The sequence below is a fragment of the Phyllostomus hastatus genome, unplaced genomic scaffold (genome assembly GCF_019186645.2).
Source record: "Phyllostomus hastatus isolate PE091 unplaced genomic scaffold, TTU_PhHast_1.1 phas_contig_64, whole genome shotgun sequence".
In the NCBI taxonomy this organism is placed as follows: Eukaryota; Metazoa; Chordata; class Mammalia; order Chiroptera; family Phyllostomidae; genus Phyllostomus; species Phyllostomus hastatus.
Window position 1 is genome coordinate 11,002,425 of NW_025333928.1, and position 24,092 is coordinate 11,026,516.

The 24,092-nt window shown below is 45.0% G+C and overlaps 2 protein-coding genes across 4 annotated transcripts in view; one reads left to right on the top strand and one right to left on the bottom strand.

Annotated features, from left to right (window-relative positions):
* The window catches only part of NPRL3 (NPR3 like, GATOR1 complex subunit), a 45,671-nt gene extending 32,577 nt beyond the window's left edge, over positions 1–13,094 (bottom strand). The window contains exons 1-2 of one of the 2 annotated variants that reach the window (XM_045849035.1): positions 12,551–13,094; positions 3,111–3,180 (exon numbers count right to left, since the gene is read on the bottom strand). In XM_045849035.1, the coding sequence (XP_045704991.1) occupies positions 3,111–3,180; positions 12,551–12,668 (188 nt within the window). In that variant the 5' untranslated portion in view covers positions 12,669–13,094. The remainder of the gene's footprint in view (positions 1–3,110; positions 3,181–12,550) is intronic. The other variant, XM_045849036.1, reaches the window with a different exon arrangement.
* Positions 12,702–21,022, top strand: HBZ (hemoglobin subunit zeta). 2 transcript variants are annotated; one of them, XM_045849038.1, is made up of 4 exons: positions 12,702–12,831; positions 19,818–19,925; positions 20,443–20,647; positions 20,802–21,022. In XM_045849038.1, exons 2-4 carry the CDS (start codon positions 19,831–19,833, stop codon positions 20,928–20,930), a joined length of 429 nt encoding a protein of 142 aa, XP_045704994.1. In that variant the 5' UTR covers positions 12,702–12,831; positions 19,818–19,830; the 3' UTR covers positions 20,931–21,022. The 2 variants fall into 2 exon arrangements, with proteins under 2 accessions (XP_045704994.1, XP_045704995.1); XM_045849039.1 differs by having other exon boundaries at positions 12,712–12,831; positions 19,846–19,925.
* The last annotated feature ends 3,070 nt before the right edge of the window (positions 21,023–24,092 follow it).

Below are 24,092 nucleotides of genomic sequence, written 5' to 3' on the forward strand. Positions count from 1 at the left end.
TTCCTTCAGCGGCCCCCATACGTTAACTCATCAGTTTGTACAGTGGTAAAGGGGTCAGACATGTTGTGGACTTTCCCAGGAAATCAGAATCTGAAGAAGCTTGAGTGGAACTCCTACAACTCTGTCTCCAACAACCAGACAGGGCATGGCAAGGTCCTAGTTCTCTACTCCCTTACGGGGGAGTGGTGGAGGCACAGTGAACCCCACAGGCATGTCTCACAGACTTGTACCTGCCCCTCTGAGGGACGCAGAGCCATCAGCGAGTACTCCCCGCTAGTGCGGATGCTCCCATGACATCTAGACCTGGGAGGGAGAGGCAAAGCTGCCTTGCCACCTGCAGGCCTCTTACTGAAGAGGCTCACCGTCTAAGGAACGTACCCAGGATCACATACCGTAGGACGCAGAGTGAGAATCAGAACCCTGAACCTGCGCTTGTCCCAGCACACTGCCCTGTAGGGACACGCCAATGTGGGCACCACCGTGGGCTCAGCTGGGCCAGGAAAAGGGAAGATACCCAAGCTTGGGGACAACACTGCTTGTTCACATTCTTGTGTCTTGACCTCAATTCCAGCAAGTAGGGGCATCTTACTAACATATCTCAACACACGTGCCACACAGGCAGAGCTGTCAAAGAGGCCCTGGTGGAGCACACGTGCGCAGGGCAGGGAGGACGTGTGCAGGGAGGGCATGCACTATGGCGCACCTGGCCAAGGCCCCCTCCAGCCTAGGGCACAACTGTGCCTAAACGTGCACCCACTGCTTCCAGAAAGGTAGCCAAGTCTGAGAAGGTCAGCAGAGCCGCCTGGTTCCAGCGCCCCACAATGCCAACAGAGAAATAAAGGGTAGAGACGGAAACCTTCCACAGCTATGGGAAAGTCTTCTGGGTGACGTTTAACGTAAAACAATTTCAGAGTGTTTTGAAATGGAGCCAACTCCTCTCCCAGCCCCCAGCATCTCCTTCTCTGAGGCAGTAGCCAGAATACTGCTTGAAATACGGAGAGGAAGCCAGAAATGGCCTTCCACATCCAGACGGATCGTGCCCACAACAGCCTTTCTGATGAAAACCAGGCTTCCTCGCACACCTCTCCTCATGGCTTTGTCTCTGCCAGGGCGGGTGACTACCCAGAGACGGAATCAGGCATGACAACCTGGGCCCTAATGCCCAAAAAGGAAGCCTTGAATTCCAAGCCTCAGAGACAATAGACAGTATCTACTTTCTTCTCTCTCTTCTGAATCCTAGTAAGCTTTTAAAAAGTGACAGTTAATTTTTATACCCTGAAACACATCATCTCGATGACACACTGTATTATAAAACCAGCCTACTCTCTAAGCCAGTGCTGTCCAACAGAACTTTCTACAGTGACAGAAATATTCCAAATCTACACCATTCAATATACTAGCCACTGAGCACCTGAAATGTGGTGAGTGTAACTGAGGAAATAAACTTTCCATTTCATTTAATTTCAGTTCATTTCTACTTAAATGGCCACAGTGGCTGGAGACCGTGACCCTGGGCAGCACAGCTCTGCGCCCTCAGCTATCTAAGGCGGGCCACTGCCACATGGCCTGTAACCCTGCTTCAGTATGGCGAACTGAAGAGCGGGAACATTCCACTGGTTCCAGAAGAAGAGCGCCTTTGAGAACAACGAAGGAAAACAGGAAACGGGTATGAGGCACCCTCACCGCAGGACACCAGGAGGATGCCTCAGATGTGACAGGACTCCCCCAGGTACCAGGGGCAGAGCAGCAGCTGGGAAGGCCTATGTGACAAAATAAAGCTGGGGCCCTAAGGGTATTAACATGTATCTCTGAACGTGTGGGGAGTGGGATCACCAGATGCTATCACTTGCTAACATCACCAAAAGACATTACCTTGTATTGTAAGCTCCTGGGAATTAGCTGCAGGAATTTCATGCTCCTGGCCCTCTACACAGACCAAGAGCTCTTTCTGAGTCTTCACGTCCTGAGCCTGCACCTGCACCTGCACCTCACAGCCGTGGAGCTTGAGAGAAGAACAGCAGGCAGCTGGCCAGCCCTGCTCTAAAGTAGTCTGTAGCACAGGGAGAGGACAAAATGCACCCACCCCGTGTGCAAGGGCAGAAAGTTTTCTGTGTGCCTGTAATAAGAGTTTGTTCAAGTTCCAACTTTAAAGGACAAGACAACCACAGGCCTCAGCGTCATACAGAAGGACCCATGGAATGTCCAACACCCTCCCACACTCTATCCCCCTCCTGCTGGTCCCTCTTCCAAAGTCCACTCCTTCAGAGACTGTCACTGGTCACTCGGAGGCCCCTGACATGCTCACACACACAAAAATAAAAACCACACCCTTGGAACTGCACAACACTGTGGCAGCTGCGGTGCCCTGTCAGAGATCTGAGGGAGGCTGCACTGGCAGCATGCACGGCAAAGGCCCAGTGTGGGGAGTTCAGCCACTTTCCCACGGACTGCAGGGGCTAAGTCCTTTCGCTCACAAACACCCCAGCTATGTTAGGGGAACCAATTTACAATTTTTCCTCCCTCACCTGGGCCTGTGTTACCATTTACTAAGCTTTAAAATAAACATAAGAAGGGAGAAGTGGGCATTTCTCATGTTTGCATGACACCCCTTCCCACAGAGAATGAACGGGGGGGGCATACACAGAAAGGAATAAGACCCACTTTTCATCTGCACTGCAAACGAGCAAGGGTCAGATCAGCCTGACTCTCAGCCCGTATCCCCCCCTGTACAGACTGTACCATATCCAAGCACCTACATCTAACCTCTGGGCACCCGCTTGAGGAGTAAGGTCTGAAGACAGTGCTGGGGTTTGCTGTCCTCCATGTTCCTCTCATACATAGGAGGTAAACGTCCTACAGAAACATGGCCTCAGACGTTCTCCAGCCTTCTTTACCAACCACGAAGCCCACAGCTGGAACACGTGGCCGAATGATGCAGCAAGCCAGAGACTGGCAAAACCACCCCAGCCCTGCACTACCCAAAATGCCCACCAAATGAGAAAAAGAGACCACCAGGCTTCTCAGGGGAAACGTCCAGGCCCACAGGAGGCAGGGCCTTGCCCAGGCCTGGGGCAGGACCGGCGCCACCACAGTGACGTCGGAGGCCTTACCTGGAGTCCCCATCCTGATCCTCGGCATTGTCCCTGGTGTTGTTCACAGCGTATCTGCTACGGGGCTTATCTGAGTGAGAGCAAAAAGGAGACAACAGCTAAGAAACCGGGGTCCATCCACATACAGAGGACTGCGGAATCAGTAAAAGTGCTGGCTTTAAAGTGAGGTACATACACACGATGGACTATTAATCCGCCATAAATAAGAACAAAGCTCTGAGACAGGCTACTACATAGACAAACTTACAAACACTATGCTAAGAAAAAGAAACTGGACACAAAAGGACCAATATTGCACTAATATAAAATATCTACAGAAGGCAAATTCAGAGACAGAAAGTAGATTAAAGGTGACCAGAGGCTGAGGGCAGGAGAAATGGAGAAGTCAACTGCCTGGTTACAAACTTCAGTTTGGGGTCTTTAAAATTTTTGGAAATGGTCCTAATTATATAACATGGTAAATTAATTATGGTGAATATGATTAATGCCACCCAACTGTACATTTAAAAATGGTTAAAATGGCACGCTGGCCAGGTGGCTCAGCTGGTTGGAACATCGCTCCATACACCAGAAGGATGCAGGTTCAATCCCCAGTCAGGACACGTACAGGAGGCAACCAATAGATGTTTCTCTCTCCCTTTCTCTCTCCCCTTCTCCCTTCCCCCCTCTTTAAAATTAATGGATATATTAATCCATTTAAAAATTCATTAAAATGGCAAATTTTATTTTTTTTACCATAATAAAATATTTTTCAAAAAAAATGTGGCTTCCAATAAGTTATGGTAACATAGGAAATGCTTTTGCTACTATTAAGCTAGAAAAAATACACACACACACACACACACACACACACAGATACACATACATCCTCTTAGTGTATGATGTCAACTAGGTTAGAAAAAGCACAGATTAAAAAAAAATTTTTATTAAAAATTTTTTTTAAAGATTTTACTTATTTTTAGAGAGAGGGGAAGGAAGGGAGAGAGAGAAACATCAATACATGGTTGCCTCTCGTGTGCCCCCTACTGGGGACCTGGCCTGCAACCCAGGCATGTGCCCTGACTGGGAACTGAACTTGCAACCTTTAGGTTCCCAGGCCAGTGCTCAATCCACTAAGCCACATCAGCCAGGGCAAAACAAAGAATTTTTAAATGCCCACATACCAGTAGTATCCTTCGTATACACAAATGAGAATACTTTACCAGACCTAAGGATGAACTTGACATGTTCGTCAAGAGCAGCTTCATCATGCACAAGAGGCCCATGAAGAAAACAGAAATGCCAATAAAGCAGATAAGAATGAATAAAAAACATACTATAATCCTGAATGGGAAGATTCCAAATGGGAAGATAAAGATACCCTTTCTTCCCCATTAATCAGCATGTTTAAAATGACCTCCAAAACTACATCAAAGCCTTGAGAGTGGGGTCTAACACAGTCAATACTAACATTTACAGGGAAAAGTAAGCAAGAACTTCCTTATAATGCTGAAAAATAAAAGTAACAATAGTGACTAATCCTGATGGTACATAACACAGTATAAAGTTACAATAATTCATCAGTGTGGAATCCACACACAAACATAGATTACTGGGAGAGAGAAGAAAGATAAAAAATGAACTCAAATAAACAGGTGAGTTTAGCATGTGAAAAGGTGGCAGAACTAATCAGTGAAAGCAAGGTGAATTATTCTAGGAAATGATGTTGGGACTAGGTAGTCACATGAAAGAGAAAATTACACTGGCCTCTCAATCCAACACTCCCCAGCTATGATGACCCATGTTCCCACGTCCTTCCTCACCTGCCACAGTGTCAACCCCGCAGGGCTCCAGCAGGCAAAAAGGAGGCGCGCACACATAGCTCTCAGCAAGTGCCCCCAAAGTAACACCTCCTGATAGGAGCCTTCACCTTACACCAAGATAAACATGTTTAAAAACAAGACAACAAACGTTTGACAGAAAAATATGAGACTATTGTTAATAATCCTGGGAAGGAGAGGCCCATCTGTGTATAACAAACTTAGAAACCACAAAAGAACAGATTAAAATCTTGACTGCATAAAAATCAAAACTCTATGTGGCAAGAATTCCATGCAAGCAAACTAGCTAAGTATGTACAGCTTTGTCACAGACAAAGGCCTATTTTTATCCTTAGCAAAGGACTCCTTCAAATATATAAGATAAAAAAAATCAAACAACCCAAGAAGAAATTAGGCAAAGGTCATTCACTAAAGAAGGACTTATAACAGGTCGTTCACTGAAAAGGAAATACAAATAGCTCTGAAAATAGGGAAACATGCTCACTCTCAATTCTAGACAAATGCACAGTAAAACTACTACCAGATAAATTTTTTTAAAGATTTTATTTATTTATTTTTATAGAGAGGGGAAGGGAGGGAGAGAAACATTGATGTGCGAGAAAAACATTGATCCACTGCCTCTCACACGCCCCCAACCAGGGACCTGGCCCACAGCCTAGGCATGTGCCCTGACGGGGAATCAAACCAGTGACCTTTCGGTCTGCTGGAGGACGCCCAACCCAGAGAACTACACCAGTCAGGGCAGACACAATTTTTTAAAAGATCTTATTTATTTTTAGAAACAGAGGAAGGGAGGGAGAAAGAGAGGGAGAGAAACATTGATGGGTTGTCTCTTGCTCATGCCCCAACCAGAAATCAGGCCCACAACCCAGGTGTGTTCCCTGACATTTTTATCGAACCGGCAACATTTTGCTTTGCAGGATGATACTCAAACAACTGAGCCACACTGGTCAGGGCCAGATAATTTTTCACCTATCTCTTTAACAAAGAAAAATCCAATCTATTAAAAATAACTATGTTCTCCCAGACAAGAAAAAGCTAAGAAGAAGAAAGGGAAGGGGAGAACACAAATATGGTTAATAAAATGACAACAACTAAGCACCCATCGATAATCACTTTAAATATGAATGGATTAAAAGCTCTAAACAAACGACAGGGTAGCTGAATGAATAAGAAAACAAGACCCATATGTACGCTGTCTACAAGAGCTACTTCAAATCTATAGACAAACACAGACTAAAAGTAAAGAGAGGGAAAAAGGAATTTCATGTAAATGGAAACAAAGAAAAAAAGCTGGGGTAGCAATACTTTTACCAGACAAAATAAACTTTAAAACAAAGGCTGCCCTGACTGGAGTGGTTAAGTGAGTTGGGCATCATCCTGAAAACAGAAAGGTCACTGGTTCCATTCCCAGTCAGAGCACAGGACTGGGTTGCAGACCAGGTTCCTGGTTGGGGGTATGTGAGAGGCAAACATTTCTCTTGAACATCAATGTTTCTATCCCTGTCTTTATCCCTCACTTCTCCTCTCTCTAAGAATAAATAAATAAATTTTTTTAATTAAAAAAAAATAAAACAAAGGCTATAACAGACAATGAAAAACATTTCATAATGATAAAGGGATTAACCCAACAAGAGGATATAACCCCTGTTTACATTTAAACAACCAACATAAAGCAAACATTACCAGACATAAAGAAAGAGATCAATAGTAATACAGTCATAAAATAGGACTCGAATGCCCCACTGACATCAATGAATAGATCTTCCAGACAGAAAATCAACAAGGAGCCCTGGCTGGCGTAGCTCAGTGGATTGAGCGCGGGCTGGGAACCAAAGTGTCCCAGGTTCAATTCCCAGCCAGGGTACATTCCTGGGTTGCAGGCCATAAACCCCAGCAACCGCACATCGATGTCTCTCTCTCTCTCTCTCTCTCTATCGCCCTCCCTTCCCTCTCTAAAAAATAAATAAATAAAATATTAGAAAATCAACAAGGAAACAGCAGCCTTAAACAACACATTAGACCAGGAGGACTTAATTGGTATTTTGAGAACACCTCACCTCAGAGCCACAGAGTATACATTCATTTCAAGTGAACATGGAACATCTTCCAGGATAGACCACATGTCATGCCACAAAACAAGTCTCAAGAAATTTAAGAAGAGTAAAATCATATCAAGGATCTTCTCCAATCACAATGGTATGAAACTAGAAATAATTACAAGAGAAAAAAACACACATACAAACACATGGAGGCTAAATAACATACTATGGGTTAAATAACAATGAATGGGTTTCATTGGGAGGCTAAATAACATACTATGGGCTAAATAACAATGAATGGGTTAACAATGAAATCAAGGGAAAAATCAGCTCTGTTTGGTGTGGCTCAGTGGATTGAGCACCAGCCTGAGAACCACAAAGTCACAGGTTCAATTCCCAGTCAGGGCACATGCCTGGGTTGTAGGCCAGGTCTCCAGTTGGGGGTGTGTGACAGGCAACAGATCCATGTATATTTCACGCACTCATGTTTCTCTCCCTCCTTTCCTCTCTCAATAAAAATAAATAAAATCTTTTTCAAAAAAGTTAGAAATCAAAAGATACTCTGAGACAAATGAAAATGAAAACACAACAACCCAAAATCTATGGAATACAGCAAAAGCAGTCTTAAGCGGGAAAATTCATAGCAATACAGGCCTACCTCAGGAAACAAGAAAAAATCTCAAATAAACAATCTGATCTTATACCTACAGGAACTACACACAAAGCCCAGAGTGAGTAGAATTAAGGAAACAATAAAGATCAGAGTGGCAATGAACAAAATATAGTCTAAAAAATACAAAAACATCAATGAAATCAAAAGCTGGTTCCTTAAAAAAAATTAATAAACCTTTAGCATACTCATCAAGAAAAAAAGAGGAAGAACCCAATTAAATAAAATTACAAGTGAAAGAAAAGGGACAACTGACACCATAGAAATATGCAAGATTATAAGAATACACTACAAGCCCTGGCTGGCGTAGCTCAGTGGACTGAGCGCAGGCTGCAAACCAGGCATCGCAGGTTCAATTCCCAGACAGGGCACATACCTAGGTTGCAGGCTATGACCCCCAGCAACCGCATATTGATGTCTCTCCCTCTCCCTCTCTCTCTCTCTCTCTCTCTCTCCCTTCCCTCTCTAAAAATGAATAAATAAATAAATTTTTTTAAAAAAGAATATACTACAAATAATTATATGCCAACAAACTGGACAATCTGTAAGAAATGGAAAAATTCCTAGAAACATACAATTTTCCAATATTAAATCAAGAAGAAACAGAAAATCTAAACAGAACAATTACTACTAATGAAATCAGATCAGTAATCAAAATACTCCCAAGAAACAAAAGTCCTGGACCAGGTGGCTTCACAGGTGGATTTACCAAACATTCAAAGAAGAATTAACACATATCCTTTTCAAACGTCATTCAAAAAATTTCAAGAAAAGGGTCCCAAGTTCATTCTGAGGCCAGCATTACCGTGAATTCAAAACCACACAAAGACATTACAAAGAAAGAAAATTATAGGCCAATATCCCTGATTGACATAGACAAAAAACTCCTAAAAAAATACTAACAAAGTGAATTCAGCCATCCATTAAAAAGACCATACACCCTGATCAAGTGGGACTCATTCCTGGGATGCAAACTTGGTTCAATATTCAGAAATCAATTAATGTGATAGAACACATAAACAAAATGAAGATGCAGAAAAAGAATCTGACAAAAGCAAAGCATCCACTTATGACAAAAGTCCTCAGCAAAGTGGGAATACAAGGAACATACCTCAACATAGCAAGTCCATATATGACAAGCCCACAGCTAACATTATACTGAATGGGGCAAAGGTATAAAAGTGTTTCCTTAAGATTATAAACAAGACAAAGATGTCCACTTTCACCACTTTTATTTCCATAATATTGGAAGTCCTGGCCACAGTAATCAGACGAGAAAAAGAAATAGAAAGCATCCAAGTTTAAAAGAAATAAAACTCATTATTTACAAATGGCATGGTACCATATATGCAGAACCCTAAAGATTCCACCAAAAACTCTTAGAACTGATAAATGAATTTAGAAAAACAGGATACAAATTAATATTCAGCAATAGGTTGCATTCTTATACACCAATAATGAATACCAGAAACATAAATTTAAAAACAATCCCATTTACAACTGCATCAAAAAAATTAAATACCTAGGAATAAATTTAACCAAGGAAGTAAAAGACTTGGAAAAATTATAAGACACTGAAGACAGAAATTAAAGATGATACAAATAAATGGAAGCATATACTATGCTCATGGATAGAAAGAATTAACATAATTAAAATGCTCACACTACCTAAAGCAATCTGTAAATTTAATGCAATCCATACAAAAATACCAATGGCATTTTTCACAGAAATAGAACAAATAATCCTAGAATTTATATGAAACCACAAAAGACCCCAAATAGCCACAGCAATCTTGAGAAAGGCAAACAAACTTGGAGGTATCACACCACCTGATTTCAAACTATACTACAAGGCTACAGTAATCAAAACAGCATGGTACTCAAATAAAAACAGACACATAGATCAATGGAATAAAACAGAGAGCCCAGAAATAAACTTACCCTTATGTGGTCAATTATTCCATGATAAAGGAGGCAAGAACATACAATGGGGTAAAAAGTCTCTTCAATAAATGACATTGGGGAAGTGGACAAATACATACCAAAAAAAAAAAAAAAAACACACTAGATCACCTTCTTAAACTCAAAATAGGTTGAAGACTTAAATGTAAGACCCCAAGCCATTAAACTCCTAGAAGAAAACATAGGCAGCAAACTCTTTCACACTGCTCTCAGTAATATTTTTAAAAATATATTTCCTCAGGCAAGGGAAAAAAATATATAAATGGGACACATCAAATTAAAAAGTTCTGCGCTGAAAATGAAACCATAACAAAATGCAAAGACAACCTATCATTTGGGAGCAGGTATTTGCCCATGGTACATCCGCTAAAGGGTTAATATCAAAAATTTTATAAAGAATTCATGTAATTTAACACCAGAAAAACAAACAATCCAATTAAGAAATGGGCAGAAGACCTGAATAGGCATTTCTCCAAAGAAACATACAGATTAGACATATGAAAGTATCAAAGTAATGCCAATTAAGTAACACAACAAGACATTACCTCACACCTGTCAGAATGGCTACCATCAATAAATCCAAAAACAAGTGGTGGTGAAAATGTGGAGGAAAGGGTACCCTCATGAACTGTTGGTGGGAATGCAAAATGGTGCAGCCACTGTAGAAAACAGTATAAAGTTTCCTCAAAAAATTAAAAACAGAACTACCTTATGACCCAGCAATTCCACTTTTGGGTATTTATCCAAAGAAATCCAAAGCACTAATTAAAAAAATATATATGCAGCATTATTTACAATAGCCAAGATATAAAAGAAACCTAAGTGCTCATCAATACATGATTGGATGAATATATGCATATATACAATGGAATATTACTCAGCCATAGACAAGAACGAAATCTTACCATTTGTGACCACATGAATGGACCTAGATGGTATTATGTTAAGTGAAATAAGTCAGACAGAGAAAAACAAATATATGATTTAACATATATGTGGAATCCAAAGAACAAAATAAACAAAACAGAAACAGACTCATAAATACAGAGAACTGATGACTACCAGATGGGAAGAGGCTGGGGAGCTGGATGAGAAAGGTAACGGGATTAAGATGTAAAATTGGCAGTTATAGTCATGGGGATGTAAAGTACAGCATAGGGACTACAGTCAATAATACTGTAGCCCTGACCAGTGTGGCTCAGTTGGTTGACCATCATCCCACAAAACAAAAGGTCACCGGTTGGATTCCTAGTCAGGGCACAGGCCTAGGCTGCAGGTTTGGTCCCCGGCTGGGGTGCATACAGGATGAAATTCTTCAATGTTTCTCTCTCACATCCATGTTTCTCTCCCTTTTTCCCTCCCTTCCCCCTCTCTAAAAATTTTTTTAAAATAATAATACTGTAATAATTATGTATGGTGCCAGACTTATCAGAGGGGTCACTTGATAAATTATACAAATATCTAACCATTTTGTTGTACACCTGAAACTAATTTTTAAAAAAGCAAAAAGAGCCTGGCTGGTGTAGCTCAGTGGATTGAGCACGGGCTGCGAGCCAAAGCATCGCAGGTTCGATTCCCAGTCAGGGCATATGCCTGGGTTGCGGCCAGGTTCCCCAGTGGGGGCCACATGAGGGACAACCACACATTGATGTTTCTCTCTCTCTCTTTCTCCCTCCCTTCCCGTCTCTAAAAATAAATAAATAAAATATTTTTTAAAAAGATTTTTTAAAAGCAAAAAAATAAAGGACAAATAAATATGCTCATTATCCCTTAGATCCAACCATCCCACTTCTGGGAATTAACCCTTTATCCAGCAAAATGATAATGTATACAGAAAGGACACTTTCACTGGTTATAGTAGCAAATGACTGGAAACAACTTAAATACCCATCAACAGAAGACTAGATAAATAAATCATAGTATGTTTATCCTATGATTCTGATCATAACTCTGAAACTACCTCCAAGATGTGAAGTGAAAATGAAAACAATACAGCAGAACAGTACATACAGTGTGTTCACTTGAGCTTAGAAAAAAAGTAAAATAATGCGTGCATGTGCTTGCATTTACATAGATTTCCATGCAGAGGAGGGACGATTACTAAAGCAGTAAGCAGTCATCCCTGAAACAGAGGAGCGCACCTGAGGGTAGGCAGTCAAAGGAAACTGCAAATGGGTCTTTAATTTCATATTTTTTCCAAGCTGAATACATTAATATGTCAAAAAATAACAATAAATGGAGGCATTTTAAAATGGAGCTGGAGCTGCCATCCCAGAGGAACGGCTTTCCATGTCTTTTGCCTCAAACCGTTGACATGTTAAAACAGGGTAAAATAACCTCTGCACTGGCTTAAGCAGCCTTGTGCCCCAAAGCAAGCAGGGACTATGACTACCCTATATCGAAGACTACTGGACTGAAAATTAAAAACATTGCTTAGAATTAACATCACTATGTTATCTGACCAATAGAATTGCCTTCCTTTCAGTGACATAAATTGTTCCCCTTCCTTTTCTCATAAACACCCAGGGCCTTTGTCTCTCAATCAGAACCCTATTTGGGACATCCCAAAGAGCTATTCTTACTGATCTTAAATAAGTGCTTGTTGCCTCTTACTTTGGCCTTCCACTGTTAGGTTAACACACGCAGTGCTTACGTATTTTTTCAAAAGACTGCAAACATGGATGAAATGTCTGCAATAGTGGCTTTGGCCTGTCGAATTGTAAGTGCTTTTTCTACTGCTTTTTACTTTTCTACACGTTTCAAATAGTACTCTATAAACAGCAGGCAGCGACTGTATGATCAGGAAAAGAAAAAAATAAATAAATATATAGGTCTTTAATTCAAACGTGGGAGGCGGTGAGGCAGGAGCCCCTACGGCTGGCTGCTCTGGCCCAGCCTCCAGGCTCACACTGGGAAGCGCCAGTCCCGCTCCCAGCGCTCACTTACTTGTCTGAGACGCCGGGTGCTCCTGGCTTCTCTGGAAGGGGTACCTGAATAGCAGTTTATTGCCCCTGCTCCCCGAGCTCACCAGGATCACGCTGATAGGGCTGGTGTTGTCCCCCATCCTATAGTGGGGCCGCGGGAGCGGAGGTGGAAGGTTGGGAGGGCTCTGAGAACGGGCCGGGGGTGAGGGGCTGCCTTAGGAAGATACGCCGAGGACTGGGGCGGGCCTGAGGACGACTGGACGGGGGTGTGGTGTTGGAGAGCTCCGAGGAGCCTGGGACCAGGTAAGTGGCAGAGCTTAAGGAAGACGCGCTCCGGTGTGGTGGGGCGGGAGGGGAAAGGGGACCTGACAAGGACGCGACCGAGGCCACGGAAACGCCCTGTACTGAGAGCCAGGCCCAGGGGAAGCCAACGCCACAGTCACCAAACCTGCGCACCACCTAGCACGTCCAACCCGACCCGCAAGATTTCCGCCACAGGCTAAGCAGAAGCGCAGTGAGTGCGTGCGCGCAGGCCGGGAAGCTAGCGCAGGCGCGAGCGGCGGTACGCGCGAGCGGCCGAGTGCGCAGGCCCCAGCCTCTCTCTGGGCAGCTGCGCCTGCGCGTGGAGCGGCCTGCTTCCTGCGGGAGGCGAGAGGAACCGCCCCTCAGCGTGAAAGGAAACGGGGCCGCGTCAGCCTTCGGGTTGCAGGCAGCTGACTGTAAAAGTTACATTCTTCATTGTAAAAGTAACAGTTGCTTTGGGCGGAACGGCCACACTTACAAAGTACTAAAAAAGTTTTTAAAAATCACTGCTGTGGATCACAGACCTAAATATAAGAGCTAACACTTATAAAAATTCTTACAAAAACAAACATGGGGGTATATTCGTCACATTGGACTGGGCAATGATTACTTAGAAATAACATCAAATGCACAAGTAACTAAAGTAAAACTTAACTGGGCTTTATCAAATAAACATTTTTGTGTTTCAAAGGACACCACCAAGAAAGTAAAAAATAGCCCACAGAAGGGGAGAGAATATTTACAAATTCATATATCTGATGAGGGATTGTATCCAGATTAATTTTTTAAACTCTTACAACTCAACAATAAAAAGACAAGTAACCAATTAAAAATATGTAAGGGAAGTGAGTTGATATTTCTCCAAGGGATATAGACAAATCGCCAATAAAAACTGGAAAAGATGCTCAATATCATTACTCATTAGGGTACTGCAAATCAAAACCAAAAAGAGATACCACATCTCCCCCGCTAGGATGGCTATAATAAAAAAGACAAAATAACAAGCTGGTGGAAGTGACAAAATGGCAAAGTGGCAAGGAGGTGGAGAAATTGGAATCTTTACACACTGCAGGGGTGGAGGTATGTAAAATGGTGCGGCTGCTGTGGAAAATAGCCTGGCAGTTTCTCAAAAGGTTAAATAAAGAGTTCTCAAACAACCAAACTATTCCATCCCTAGGTATATGCACAGAGAAATGAAAATGTAATTCCACACAAAAACTTGCATGTTCATAGCAACATTATTCATAATAGCCGAAAAGTGCAAACAAGCTGAATGTCTAACAATTGATGAGAGGGTGAATAACATTTGGTATAATCCATGCAAAGAAATAGTGTTCGATCATAAAAAGGAATGAAGCACTGACACATGAATGAACTTTGAAAAATGCATAGTGTATGATCTCATTTTTATAAATGTCCAGAATAGGCAAATCCGTAGAGACAGAAAACAAATTAGGTTGTCTAGGGCTCGTGCAATTGGAGGTATGTGACTGTTATGGGGTTTCTTCAGGGGTGATAAATGTTTGTGGTAATGGTTGCACAACTCTATGAATATACTAAAGCCACTTAATTGCCTACTCCCCCCCCCCCAAATCAATACACGGCTTTTACTGCATATTTAAAATATCACAAGTAAGCCCTGGCTGGTGTGGCTCAGTGGATTGCGCACTGGCCTGGGAACGGAAGAGCTGTCATGTGGATTCCCAGCCAGGTCGCATGCCTGGGTTGCGAGACTGGTTCCTAGTTGCGGGCATCACATAGATGTTTCTCTTCCTCTCTTTCTCCCTCCCTTCTCCTCTCTCTAAAAGTAAATAAAATCTCTTAGAAAATGAAAGTAAAATATAGCAAGTAAAGAGGAATCATCTGATGTCTTGCTGTTACTATAGCTGGACAACTTGCATCATATTCATCAGCCTGATGAATTGCTCCTTTTTCAGAAATGTAGACACCATCCAAAATGTTTCTGATATCCTTGTTTTTAACTGTTGTGGCTTGCTGAACAAAGCAGCTAAATTTGATAATTTTCAATTCAATGTCATTTCCTTCAAGAATTAACCAGTCTTTCTGGGCTTGAGATAACTGAATGAGCCACTCCTGAACTCATCCAGATACTCTGCAGATGTATTTTATGCCCAAGAAAATTCTGATTTCAGCAAGAGTGCCATTCTCCTGAGTTACGACGTAGATGGGGAGTGAGCATGCACAGGCCTATTCTGTAACAGAAGCCCAGTGTTATAGCCTTGACCCTGTTCTGTGTGGGACTGCAGACAGTGCGAACAGTGGCCATTCTTTTCTATCTCCCCACTGTTTGTCAACCCAGTCCCTTTTTTTTCTTTCCAAGCAGGCTGAGTTCTACACTGACATATTCGAATTCCCTCCACAGGGTGTTTCTAGGGCCCTTCATAATAACTGTGCGCCCCTTCACAGCAATGTCGCTATTTCCTGGAATGTCAACAGTCTGATTGCTGAGAATGGTCTTCACCCTCACAGTAGATGCAGAAAAAAAAATTGAATTGCACACTTTAAATGGGTGCAAATTATATCTCAATACAGCTATTTTTAAAAGATCAAAAAAAGCTCCCTGGCTGGCATGGCTCAGTGGATTGAGTACTGGACTGCAAACCAAAGAGTCACTGGTTAAATTCCCAGTCGGGGCACATGCCTGCATTGCAGGCCAGGTCCCCAGTGGAGAGCTCACCAGAGGCAACCACACATTGATGTTTCTCTCTCTTTCTTTCTCCTTCCCTTCCTCTCTCTCTAAAAATAAATTAAAATCGTTTTTTAAAAAATAAAAGGTCTACCTGGCTGGCATAGCTCAGTGAATTGAGCTGGGGCTGCGAACCAGAGTGTTGCAGGTTCGATTCCCAGTCAGGGCACATACCTGGGTTGCAGGCCATGGCCCCCAGCAACCGCACATTGATGTTTCTCTCTCTTTCTCCCTCCCTTCCATCTCTAAAAATAAATAAATAAAATATTTTAAAAATAATAAATAAAATAAATAAATAAAAGGTCTGAAAAATCAGCCCTGGCTGGCTCACTTAGTTGGAGCATCATCCCATAACCAGAAGGCTGCAGGTTCTATCCCTGGTCAGGGTGCATGCCTAGGTTTCAGGTTTGATCCCTGGTCCAGCATATATGGGAGGTAACCAATTGATGTTTCTCTCTCTCTCTTGCATTGATGTTTCTCTTTCCCTTTCTGTCTTCCTTCCTCTGTCTCTAAAAGCAATGAAAAAGTGTCCTTGGGTGAGAACAAAAAAATAAAAATAATAAAAATAAATCACCACACCCACCGCACCCCAGTCTTCTCCAGGAGGTGACTGTTTCCAAATCTTCCCCAAGCACTTGAAAAGCATGACACTGTAGCCACTTCACTAAAGGATTGCTGAAGTAACCCCTTGCACTGAAGCTGACACAAACGTGTATTTTACAAGGCTGATTCATAGGTTGAACCTGCCAGGGTGAAGGGTAAGTGCATTTGAAATGCCTCAGATATTTTTTTCTAAAATTCCCAAAAAGGAAAATAGTATCTTATTCTATGTTGCATTTCTTTGATTACTGAGGTGGAGAACTGTATCACTTGATTACTTGCCAATGTCTGGGAATTGCCTTTTTGTTTTCCTTATGGGCTGTTTGTTCTTTGATGGTTTGGACATACTCACTTCATGATTCTGACCTTCTGTTACAGATTCTGCAAGCCTTTTTTCCAGTCTTGTATGTTTTGATATTATATACAAGCAAAAGCTCTCCTGGTTCCCTCACAGTTCCCAGGAGTGTCCCTGGAATGAAAACGAGGGCACAGAAGAGGGAAGTGAGGCTGGGAGAGCTGGGCCAATGGGGAAGGGGGAACCCACTGTCTGGAGGAGTGACTAGCTGTAGTAACGGTGGTGTCCCTGCAAAGTGACCAGGAGTCTGTGGGTGCCCAGACATAAGGACAGGACTCTGCCTCTGGCCTCCTTACTCCAACTTCCCTGGACCATGCTGCTACTCGATCAGACAGACCCGTGGCCCGAGAACCTGGAGGAGCAGGGCTGGTGTCCAGGGACTTGGGGAGGCTGTCTCTGAGCTGCGGAAAGACCCAGACTTGGAGGAACCCACTGTCCCCAATAACCCCTGTGTGTTATGCTAGCATCATAACACACACTGGAATCCATGAAAGACGAAAGGAGACCACCATGATCCCGGCACACAGAGGTTCTCATCACATTCCTTCCCAGGCTGCCCTCGGAGGACTCAGGTGCAGGAACGCATAGGGCTGGACTGGAGCAAGCAGAGGCCTGAATCCCACTGCACCCTCTCCAGCAGCATCTTGGTGTCTACACTTGTCACCTTCACTGGGCTGTTATGGAAATCGGAGCTCCTGACACTCCCTGGCCAGTCCAGCCAGGAGGGCTCCAAGGTCGGCTAGCCAAGGTGGGCTTTGGGCCCGAGGTTCCCCACCAGGAACAGGACTGAGAGCAAATGGTCTCTAACGTGTAGCCTTACACGAAGCCCTCACACTGTCTCCTGGACAACGATGTGCCCAGGGCCAACCTCCTCTCCACACACCTCTAGGTCCTCATTTTAAATTTAAATAACTCTTTTCTAATGTACTGTTTTGAAGATAAGTAGATGCTTTGAATCCGAAACTCCTGACCCTTCCTCCCAGCCTAGGCCCCCTAGACAGGGCCAGGGCCTATCAGTCCTGCCACTCAGTCTGGACCTGACAGAGCACCACCCTCCCCCCCCCAGCCCCCACCATCCATCAGAGATCCGGCTGAGCCTCGAAGACCCTATCTTGGACCCACTTCCCCACCCCCACCTTCTCTGGGGCAATGTTCCTGCCCAGGAGGAATCACTTGCCAACAGCAGCAACTCGGGAATAATCCCAAATTCATGGTGCCGTGATCCTTCCTAACAGTGAGGTAGAGGCTGTTCTAACCCCCACCTGAGCGGTTAAACAGTGAAACTAAGGCTCACAACCTTAATTGGTCTGCCCAGGTCACTCAGGGATTGCTTTCAGGGGAGGGTCTGCAAATCCTTGTCTCCGCTGAGTGATCAGGGCCCCTCTGAGCTCAGTTCCAGCTACACAAGCTCAGAACAAGCCTGGGGCTTTGAATTCTGCCCAGAGACCAGTAGGTCTCAGTGTCCTGGAGCTTAGGCTTGGGGTCCTGTGTCACGGGAAACCAAGACCTGGAGACAGAATAGACTTGCCCAACCCCTAAAGGGTCCGCCCCAGACCTAGGCCTCCTCTCCTACTGGGACCAGTTCCCTCCTCTGCTGAAACTTTGGTATATTTCATAACTTTCCCAAGCCTCCATTTCCTTATCTTACAACATTAACGATGATAATATAAAACTTCTCTCACGGAGAGCTGTGAGGACGCAATACCCAACATGAGGAGGTTCTGGCACTGTGCCCAGGACTGAGAAGGCGCTAGATAAAATGCCGGCTAAAACGAGACAGAAGATCTCACCTCGCAACCACACGGAATCAGGGCGAGGAGGACTGTCGCCCAACTCAAAATCCAGTCAGGTTCTTAGAACGGTAACACGGGCGGTTCTCGGCACCTCAGTATTTGGCACAATGCTTATTTCACTTGTTTTTCAAAAATGAGGTAAAATTTGCCTATCACAAAATTAAGCATTTTAAAGGAAATAGTTCAGTAACCTTTTGTGTACTCACCGTAGTGTGCAGCCATCATCAGTATCTAATTCTAGAACATTCTCATCATCCCGAAGGAAACCCGGTACCAGCTATGCAATCGCTGCCCATCCCCTCAAGACCCCGGCGCCCACTGACTCACTTTCTGTCTCCACGCATTTGTCTATTCTGGACATTTCACACAAACGAAATCACAGAAAACCGTGGTGATCGTGTCTGACTTCACTCACTTAGTATAACATTTTCAAGGTTCATCCACGTTGCAGCGTGTGTCATGGCTTCACTATAATGGTTGAACAATATCATCTTGTTCATGTGCACCATAACTTATTTATCTGTGCATACACTGATGGGCATTCGGGTGGTTCCTACCTTTCAGCTGTTATGACTAGAACAGTACAACATTCTTAAATAGGACCAAAAAATCACTAACTTTGCCTGCATTAAAATGATAAACTTCTGTTCAACCAAAAACAGCATTCAGACAGCAGAGGCCAACTGCAGACTCAGGGAGAGGGCACATCAAACCGAGGAAGAACTCATGCCCGGGTGGGAGGGAGAGAGGGAGGGAGGCAGGCCGGCTTTTCCCAGGGGAGTGATGGAGCCAGCGAGTGTCCTGATTTGGGTGGGGGTTATATGACTCTGCACACGTCGAGATTCACAGAGCAGCACACTAAAAGAATCAACTTCATTGTGTGTTAAAATAAAATTAAGAGGAATATTTGCCTCATTGATAAAGTGATGGTATGGTGAGCACTCCCTAACAGCAGGTTATATTAGCAGAATTCTCTTTCATGACCCAGCTTTTCAAGGGACCGACCCAGTCAGCACACCTTTCCTCGGTGCCAGGTGGGCAAAACCATTGCTTTCTGAGGAAACCCAAAAGTCACAGAGCCAAGGGGGAGGGGACTGACATGTGGCCAGAGTGAGCTGGCCACAGGATCCCACCCAGGAGCTACGCAGGCAGCACAAGGCCTGTTCCAACCCCACGAGGGTGCGTTGTGGGCCCCGCTCCTCTGGTTTCCCTCGTTTCTTGAGTCTGAACTGGACAAGGACGGTGCAAAACTGGGCTACAAATGCAGGCATGTCCTCCTGGGCTGGCTGGGCCCCTATCTCTGCTGGACTCTGGTCAGGCTGTGGCCAACGCCCCCTCTAAGACTCAACAAGGGTGATAGGGGTGATAACCCCTCACCCACCTGTCCCACCGGACTCTGACTGCCCGTGGTCACTGGCTCTGATAAGAGACCCCACACCCACAAGCTGGCCCCCACCCTGACTGTGTGTATATAAGTGGACCCTGGGGACTGAACGTCACAGAGGTCAGTCCTGAACATGCCCAGCTCCAGTTCAGCTACAGCCATGTCTCTGACCAAGGCCGAGAGGACCATCATCATGTCCATGTGGGGCAAGATCTCTGCGCAGGCGGATGTCATCGGCACCGAGGCCCTGGAGAGGTGAGTGCCAGACAGGCTGGGATGGAGCCGGGTAGGTGACAATGTGGGGTTAGTGAGGGCAGGAGACAGGAAGAGGGAACAGTGAGGAGGGGAGGAGGGAGGAGGGGAAAGAGGGGAGGGCCCGGGAGTTGGAATAGTGGTGGGGAGCAGCGGTCGGGGGCCAGTGAGCAGGTGGGTGGGGAGGAGAGGTTAGGACTTGGCCTCTCACAGGAAACCCAGCACTCAGGTGACTGCGAACATCTGTTGAATGAATAAACGAATGAACGAATGACTGAAAGATAAGGCAGCAAGGGTGAGACAGTGCCCTATACTGGATCCGATTCCGATTCTGTGTCTATTTAAAATTTTAATGTTTAGTTCAAAGTGAATTGTTTTGCATTAATAGTTATGTTTTAAAATGTTCCGTTAAAATATGATTTATTCTGACTGCTGGATTTTCCAGGACCGCTTAAATTTTGCATCCAGGGCAAGGGCTGTGCTGGCCTCACCAGCGCCCCACTCTCCCCCCACCCTGCAGGCTCTTCGCCAGCTACCCGCAGACCAAGACCTACTTCCCGCACTTCGACCTGCACCCCGGCTCCGCGCACCTGCGCGCGCACGGCTCCAAGGTGGTGGCCGCCGTGGGCGACGCTGTCAGGAACATCGACAACATCGCCGGCGCCCTGTCCAAGCTGAGCGAGCTGCACGCCTACGTTCTGCGCGTGGACCCGGTCAACTTCAAGGTGGGCGCGGGGCCGCGGGGCCGGGCGGGGTAGGGCAGAGGCGGGGCCGCAGCGCGAGGGGCGCGGAGTGTCCGCCACAGGGGCTGGGTCCCCGCACACGGAGCGCGCCCGGCCGCACTCCAGCCCGCGCTCCGAGCAGCCCTCCCGCGCGCAGCTCCTGTCCCACTGCCTGCTGGTGACGGTGGCCTCGCACTTCCCCGCGGACTTCACGGCCGACGCCCACGCCGCCTGGGACAAGTTCCTGTCCGTCGTGTCCAGCGTCCTGACCGAGAAGTACCGCTGAGCGCCGGCGAGGGACCTCGGGGGGACAGGCCGCGACCCCTCCCCTGCTCTGGGGGCCTCCGCAAGCCCCCCCTTACCCGGTGTCGCGCCAATAAAGAAATGAGTGTGTACACCGCGCCTGCGTGGTCACTGGGGCCTGGGGGGCGGAGGGCGGGGGGAGAAGGGTGGAAGAAGCGCGGGGGTGGGCTTTGGGGTCGCCTGGGGGGCTGCGGGAACCCTTTGCGCTGACCCCAGGGTCGCTCGGACGGCAGAGGGCAGCGCCCCGGGCAGGAGGGACACTTGAGATCCGAGCGCGTGACAGAGAAGGGGCCCCGGGTTTTACTCCGGGGCAGTCAGTCCTCGAGACACCGCCCCGCCCCGACCCACCGCGTTGCTCTTTCTTCCTAATGTAGAATTTTTACTGTTTCCTGGTTTGCGCAGCGGGAAGAGCGGAGTAATGGAGGCATTCATTCACTCATTCCCTCGTTCATTCACCCAACCATTCTTCGCAGCCCGTTGCCGCTTCCATTAAACAAATATTTCCTGGCGCGTAAGAAGCCCAGGCAGTTTTCTCAGCCAGCGGTTTCCAGCCCCTGTGCGGCGAGGCAGGGGCACTGACCTCTTTTCCACAGATTGTCAGATAAAAAAGTGACAACACACAGCACAACAATAGCTGTCCGGTGTGAATGAATCAAAAGTATACCTTTTTTGTCAGATCGCCAAAAAAAGTTAATGTATTTTTTGGTGTGCCGCAGAATTTTAGTAATTAGTTTACGTGTGCCATGAGATTTAAAAGGTTGAAAACTGCTGTTCTGGGCGATGAATACAGCAGCTAAGATCAACACAACTCCCTGCCCTGTGGAGCTGACACTCTAGTGGGGGATACAGACATGATGTGTAGTCAGGTCACGGGTTCACAGCAATAAAAAAAGGAAAAGAAAGTCACTCCTGTCCTGCACAAGAGGGAAAATGCAAATTAACACTACACTAAAAATTAAATCTCACTGAAATCCAGCTCTCACCTACCCGATGAGCAAAAATTCAATTTCGACAACACTGCTAACCCCCCCCCCACCTGGTGGGTGGGAGAAGGACATGGATGCACAGAGCCACCAGAGCAGCTTAATTTGCTAAAGACTAGGAAACCCAGAGTCCATCATGAGGTACTAACTGAATAAACCATGAACATCCATGCAACAGAGACTATGAACTGGAAAAGAACAGGAACAATTTCTAACAACGGCTGTGAAGTGATGATGGCTGGGATTTGTTGGCTGAAGTAAAAAAGAAAAGGAAAAAGAAAAAAGTAGAGTGGTGTGTGTGTGTATATGTGTGTGTGTGTGTGTGTGTGTGTGTGTAATGGTAGTTATTCTGTAAGAAAGAAGGGAAATAGCCCTGACTGGTGTGGCTGAGCAGGTTGGGTGAGATCCTACAAACCAAAAGGTCGCCAGTTCAATTCTTGGTGAGGGCACTTCCCTGGTTGCTGGCCAGGTCCCCAGCTGGGAGTCTGGAAGGGTGTTTCTTTCTCTTTCTCTCTCCCTTCTCTCCTCTCTAAAAATAAATAAATAAAATCTTTAAAAATATATAAGTAAATCAATAAAATCTTTTAAAAAGAGGAAATAGAAATATGCATGTACACACATGTGAGTGTGCATTGCACGTGGGTATTTGTACATGTGTGTGTCTTCATAGTCTTGTGTGTGCACTCATGAATGTTCATGTGTGTGTGTGCTGGTTTTTGAGAAAAGAATGTATGGAGGGATAAACTAGAAATGAATAGTTTCAACCTTTCAATCATGTAAATATTTTACACCATCAAAAATATAATTAAACAGAACAAAAAATGAGAACAGCAAAACTGAAAACCAACTTAAATGAACCTGTGCAGCCCTGACTGGTGCAGCTCAGTGGGTTGGGTGTGGCCCCACAAAGAGAAGGGCCGCCCGTCGGATTCCCAGCTGGTTGGGGCACACACCAGGCTGTGGGTTTGGTCCCTGGCCCAGACGCATCCAAGGGGCAACCGACCTATGTTCTTCTCCCACAACGATGTTTCTCTCCTTCTCTTTCTCCCTCCCTTCCCCTCTCTCTCGAAGTAAATAAATGAAATATTTTTAAATGAACCTGTGTAAGAATATAATAATATAACCACCAGGGAAAAAGAATTGTTACAAATGACTTCTGAACACAGTACCTTGGCCGTGACCAAAGAAACTGCAAAGAAATCCTTACATTCACTCAGCAGTTTCTTGGTCACAGTAACACAGACATTGTAATTTCATGAACTTTTATGTGAAATATTTTCAAACTATAAAAAAACTGCAAGAATAAGAGATGGAAAAATGATGCCTGCTAATGGGGAATGGGCTTTTTTAGGGGGTGATGAAAATATTCTAAATTTATTGTGGTGATGGTTGCACAATTCTGTGAATACACTAGAGCCGTTGAATTGTACGCTTTAAGTGGGTGAATTGTGTGGCCTATGAATTACACCTCAATGCATTTATAAAATAAAATAATAAGGCAAAACACTCCCAAGCGCTACTCACTGAGATTCCCTGATTTTAACATTTCACCACATTTGCCTTCACTTGCTCTTTCTTTGAGCCACTTGAGTACAGAATGCAGACATGATTTCCCTTTAATATGTTTATTTAACTTGTGTATTTCCCAAAACCAGTAAGAACACTCGCCTGCACAGCCAGAAAACAACCACCAAAATCAGGAGGCTGACGCTGACCCAAACCCACTGCTGTGGACTCCATGGTCACGTCGTCTTTCCGGTCACACCCTCTGTCGACCCGGGATCACACTCTGCATCTAGTCTCCTTCAGTCTGGCTCTTCAGTCTGTCCTTGCACTTCTCAGCAGTTTTGAAGCGTACACGCCACTTCCTTAGTAGGATGCCCCTCTGTCTGAGATGGGTCCTCACGAAGAGATCTTGGTCACGCATTTTGGATGGCAACACCGCAGAAGTGGTGCTGCTGTGCCATGCCGATACATCCCACCGGACGCATGCTGTTGACTGGTCTCTTTACCGGTCATGTTCACTTTGACCAGTTGAAATGGTGCCTGCCAGGTTTCTCCACTGCAAAGTTAATTAACAAGTATTTTGTGCTTTTCATTGACAAATAATTCATGTTTTTTATGGGTGAAGCTTTCAGACTATGTAAATATCCTGTTCTCTT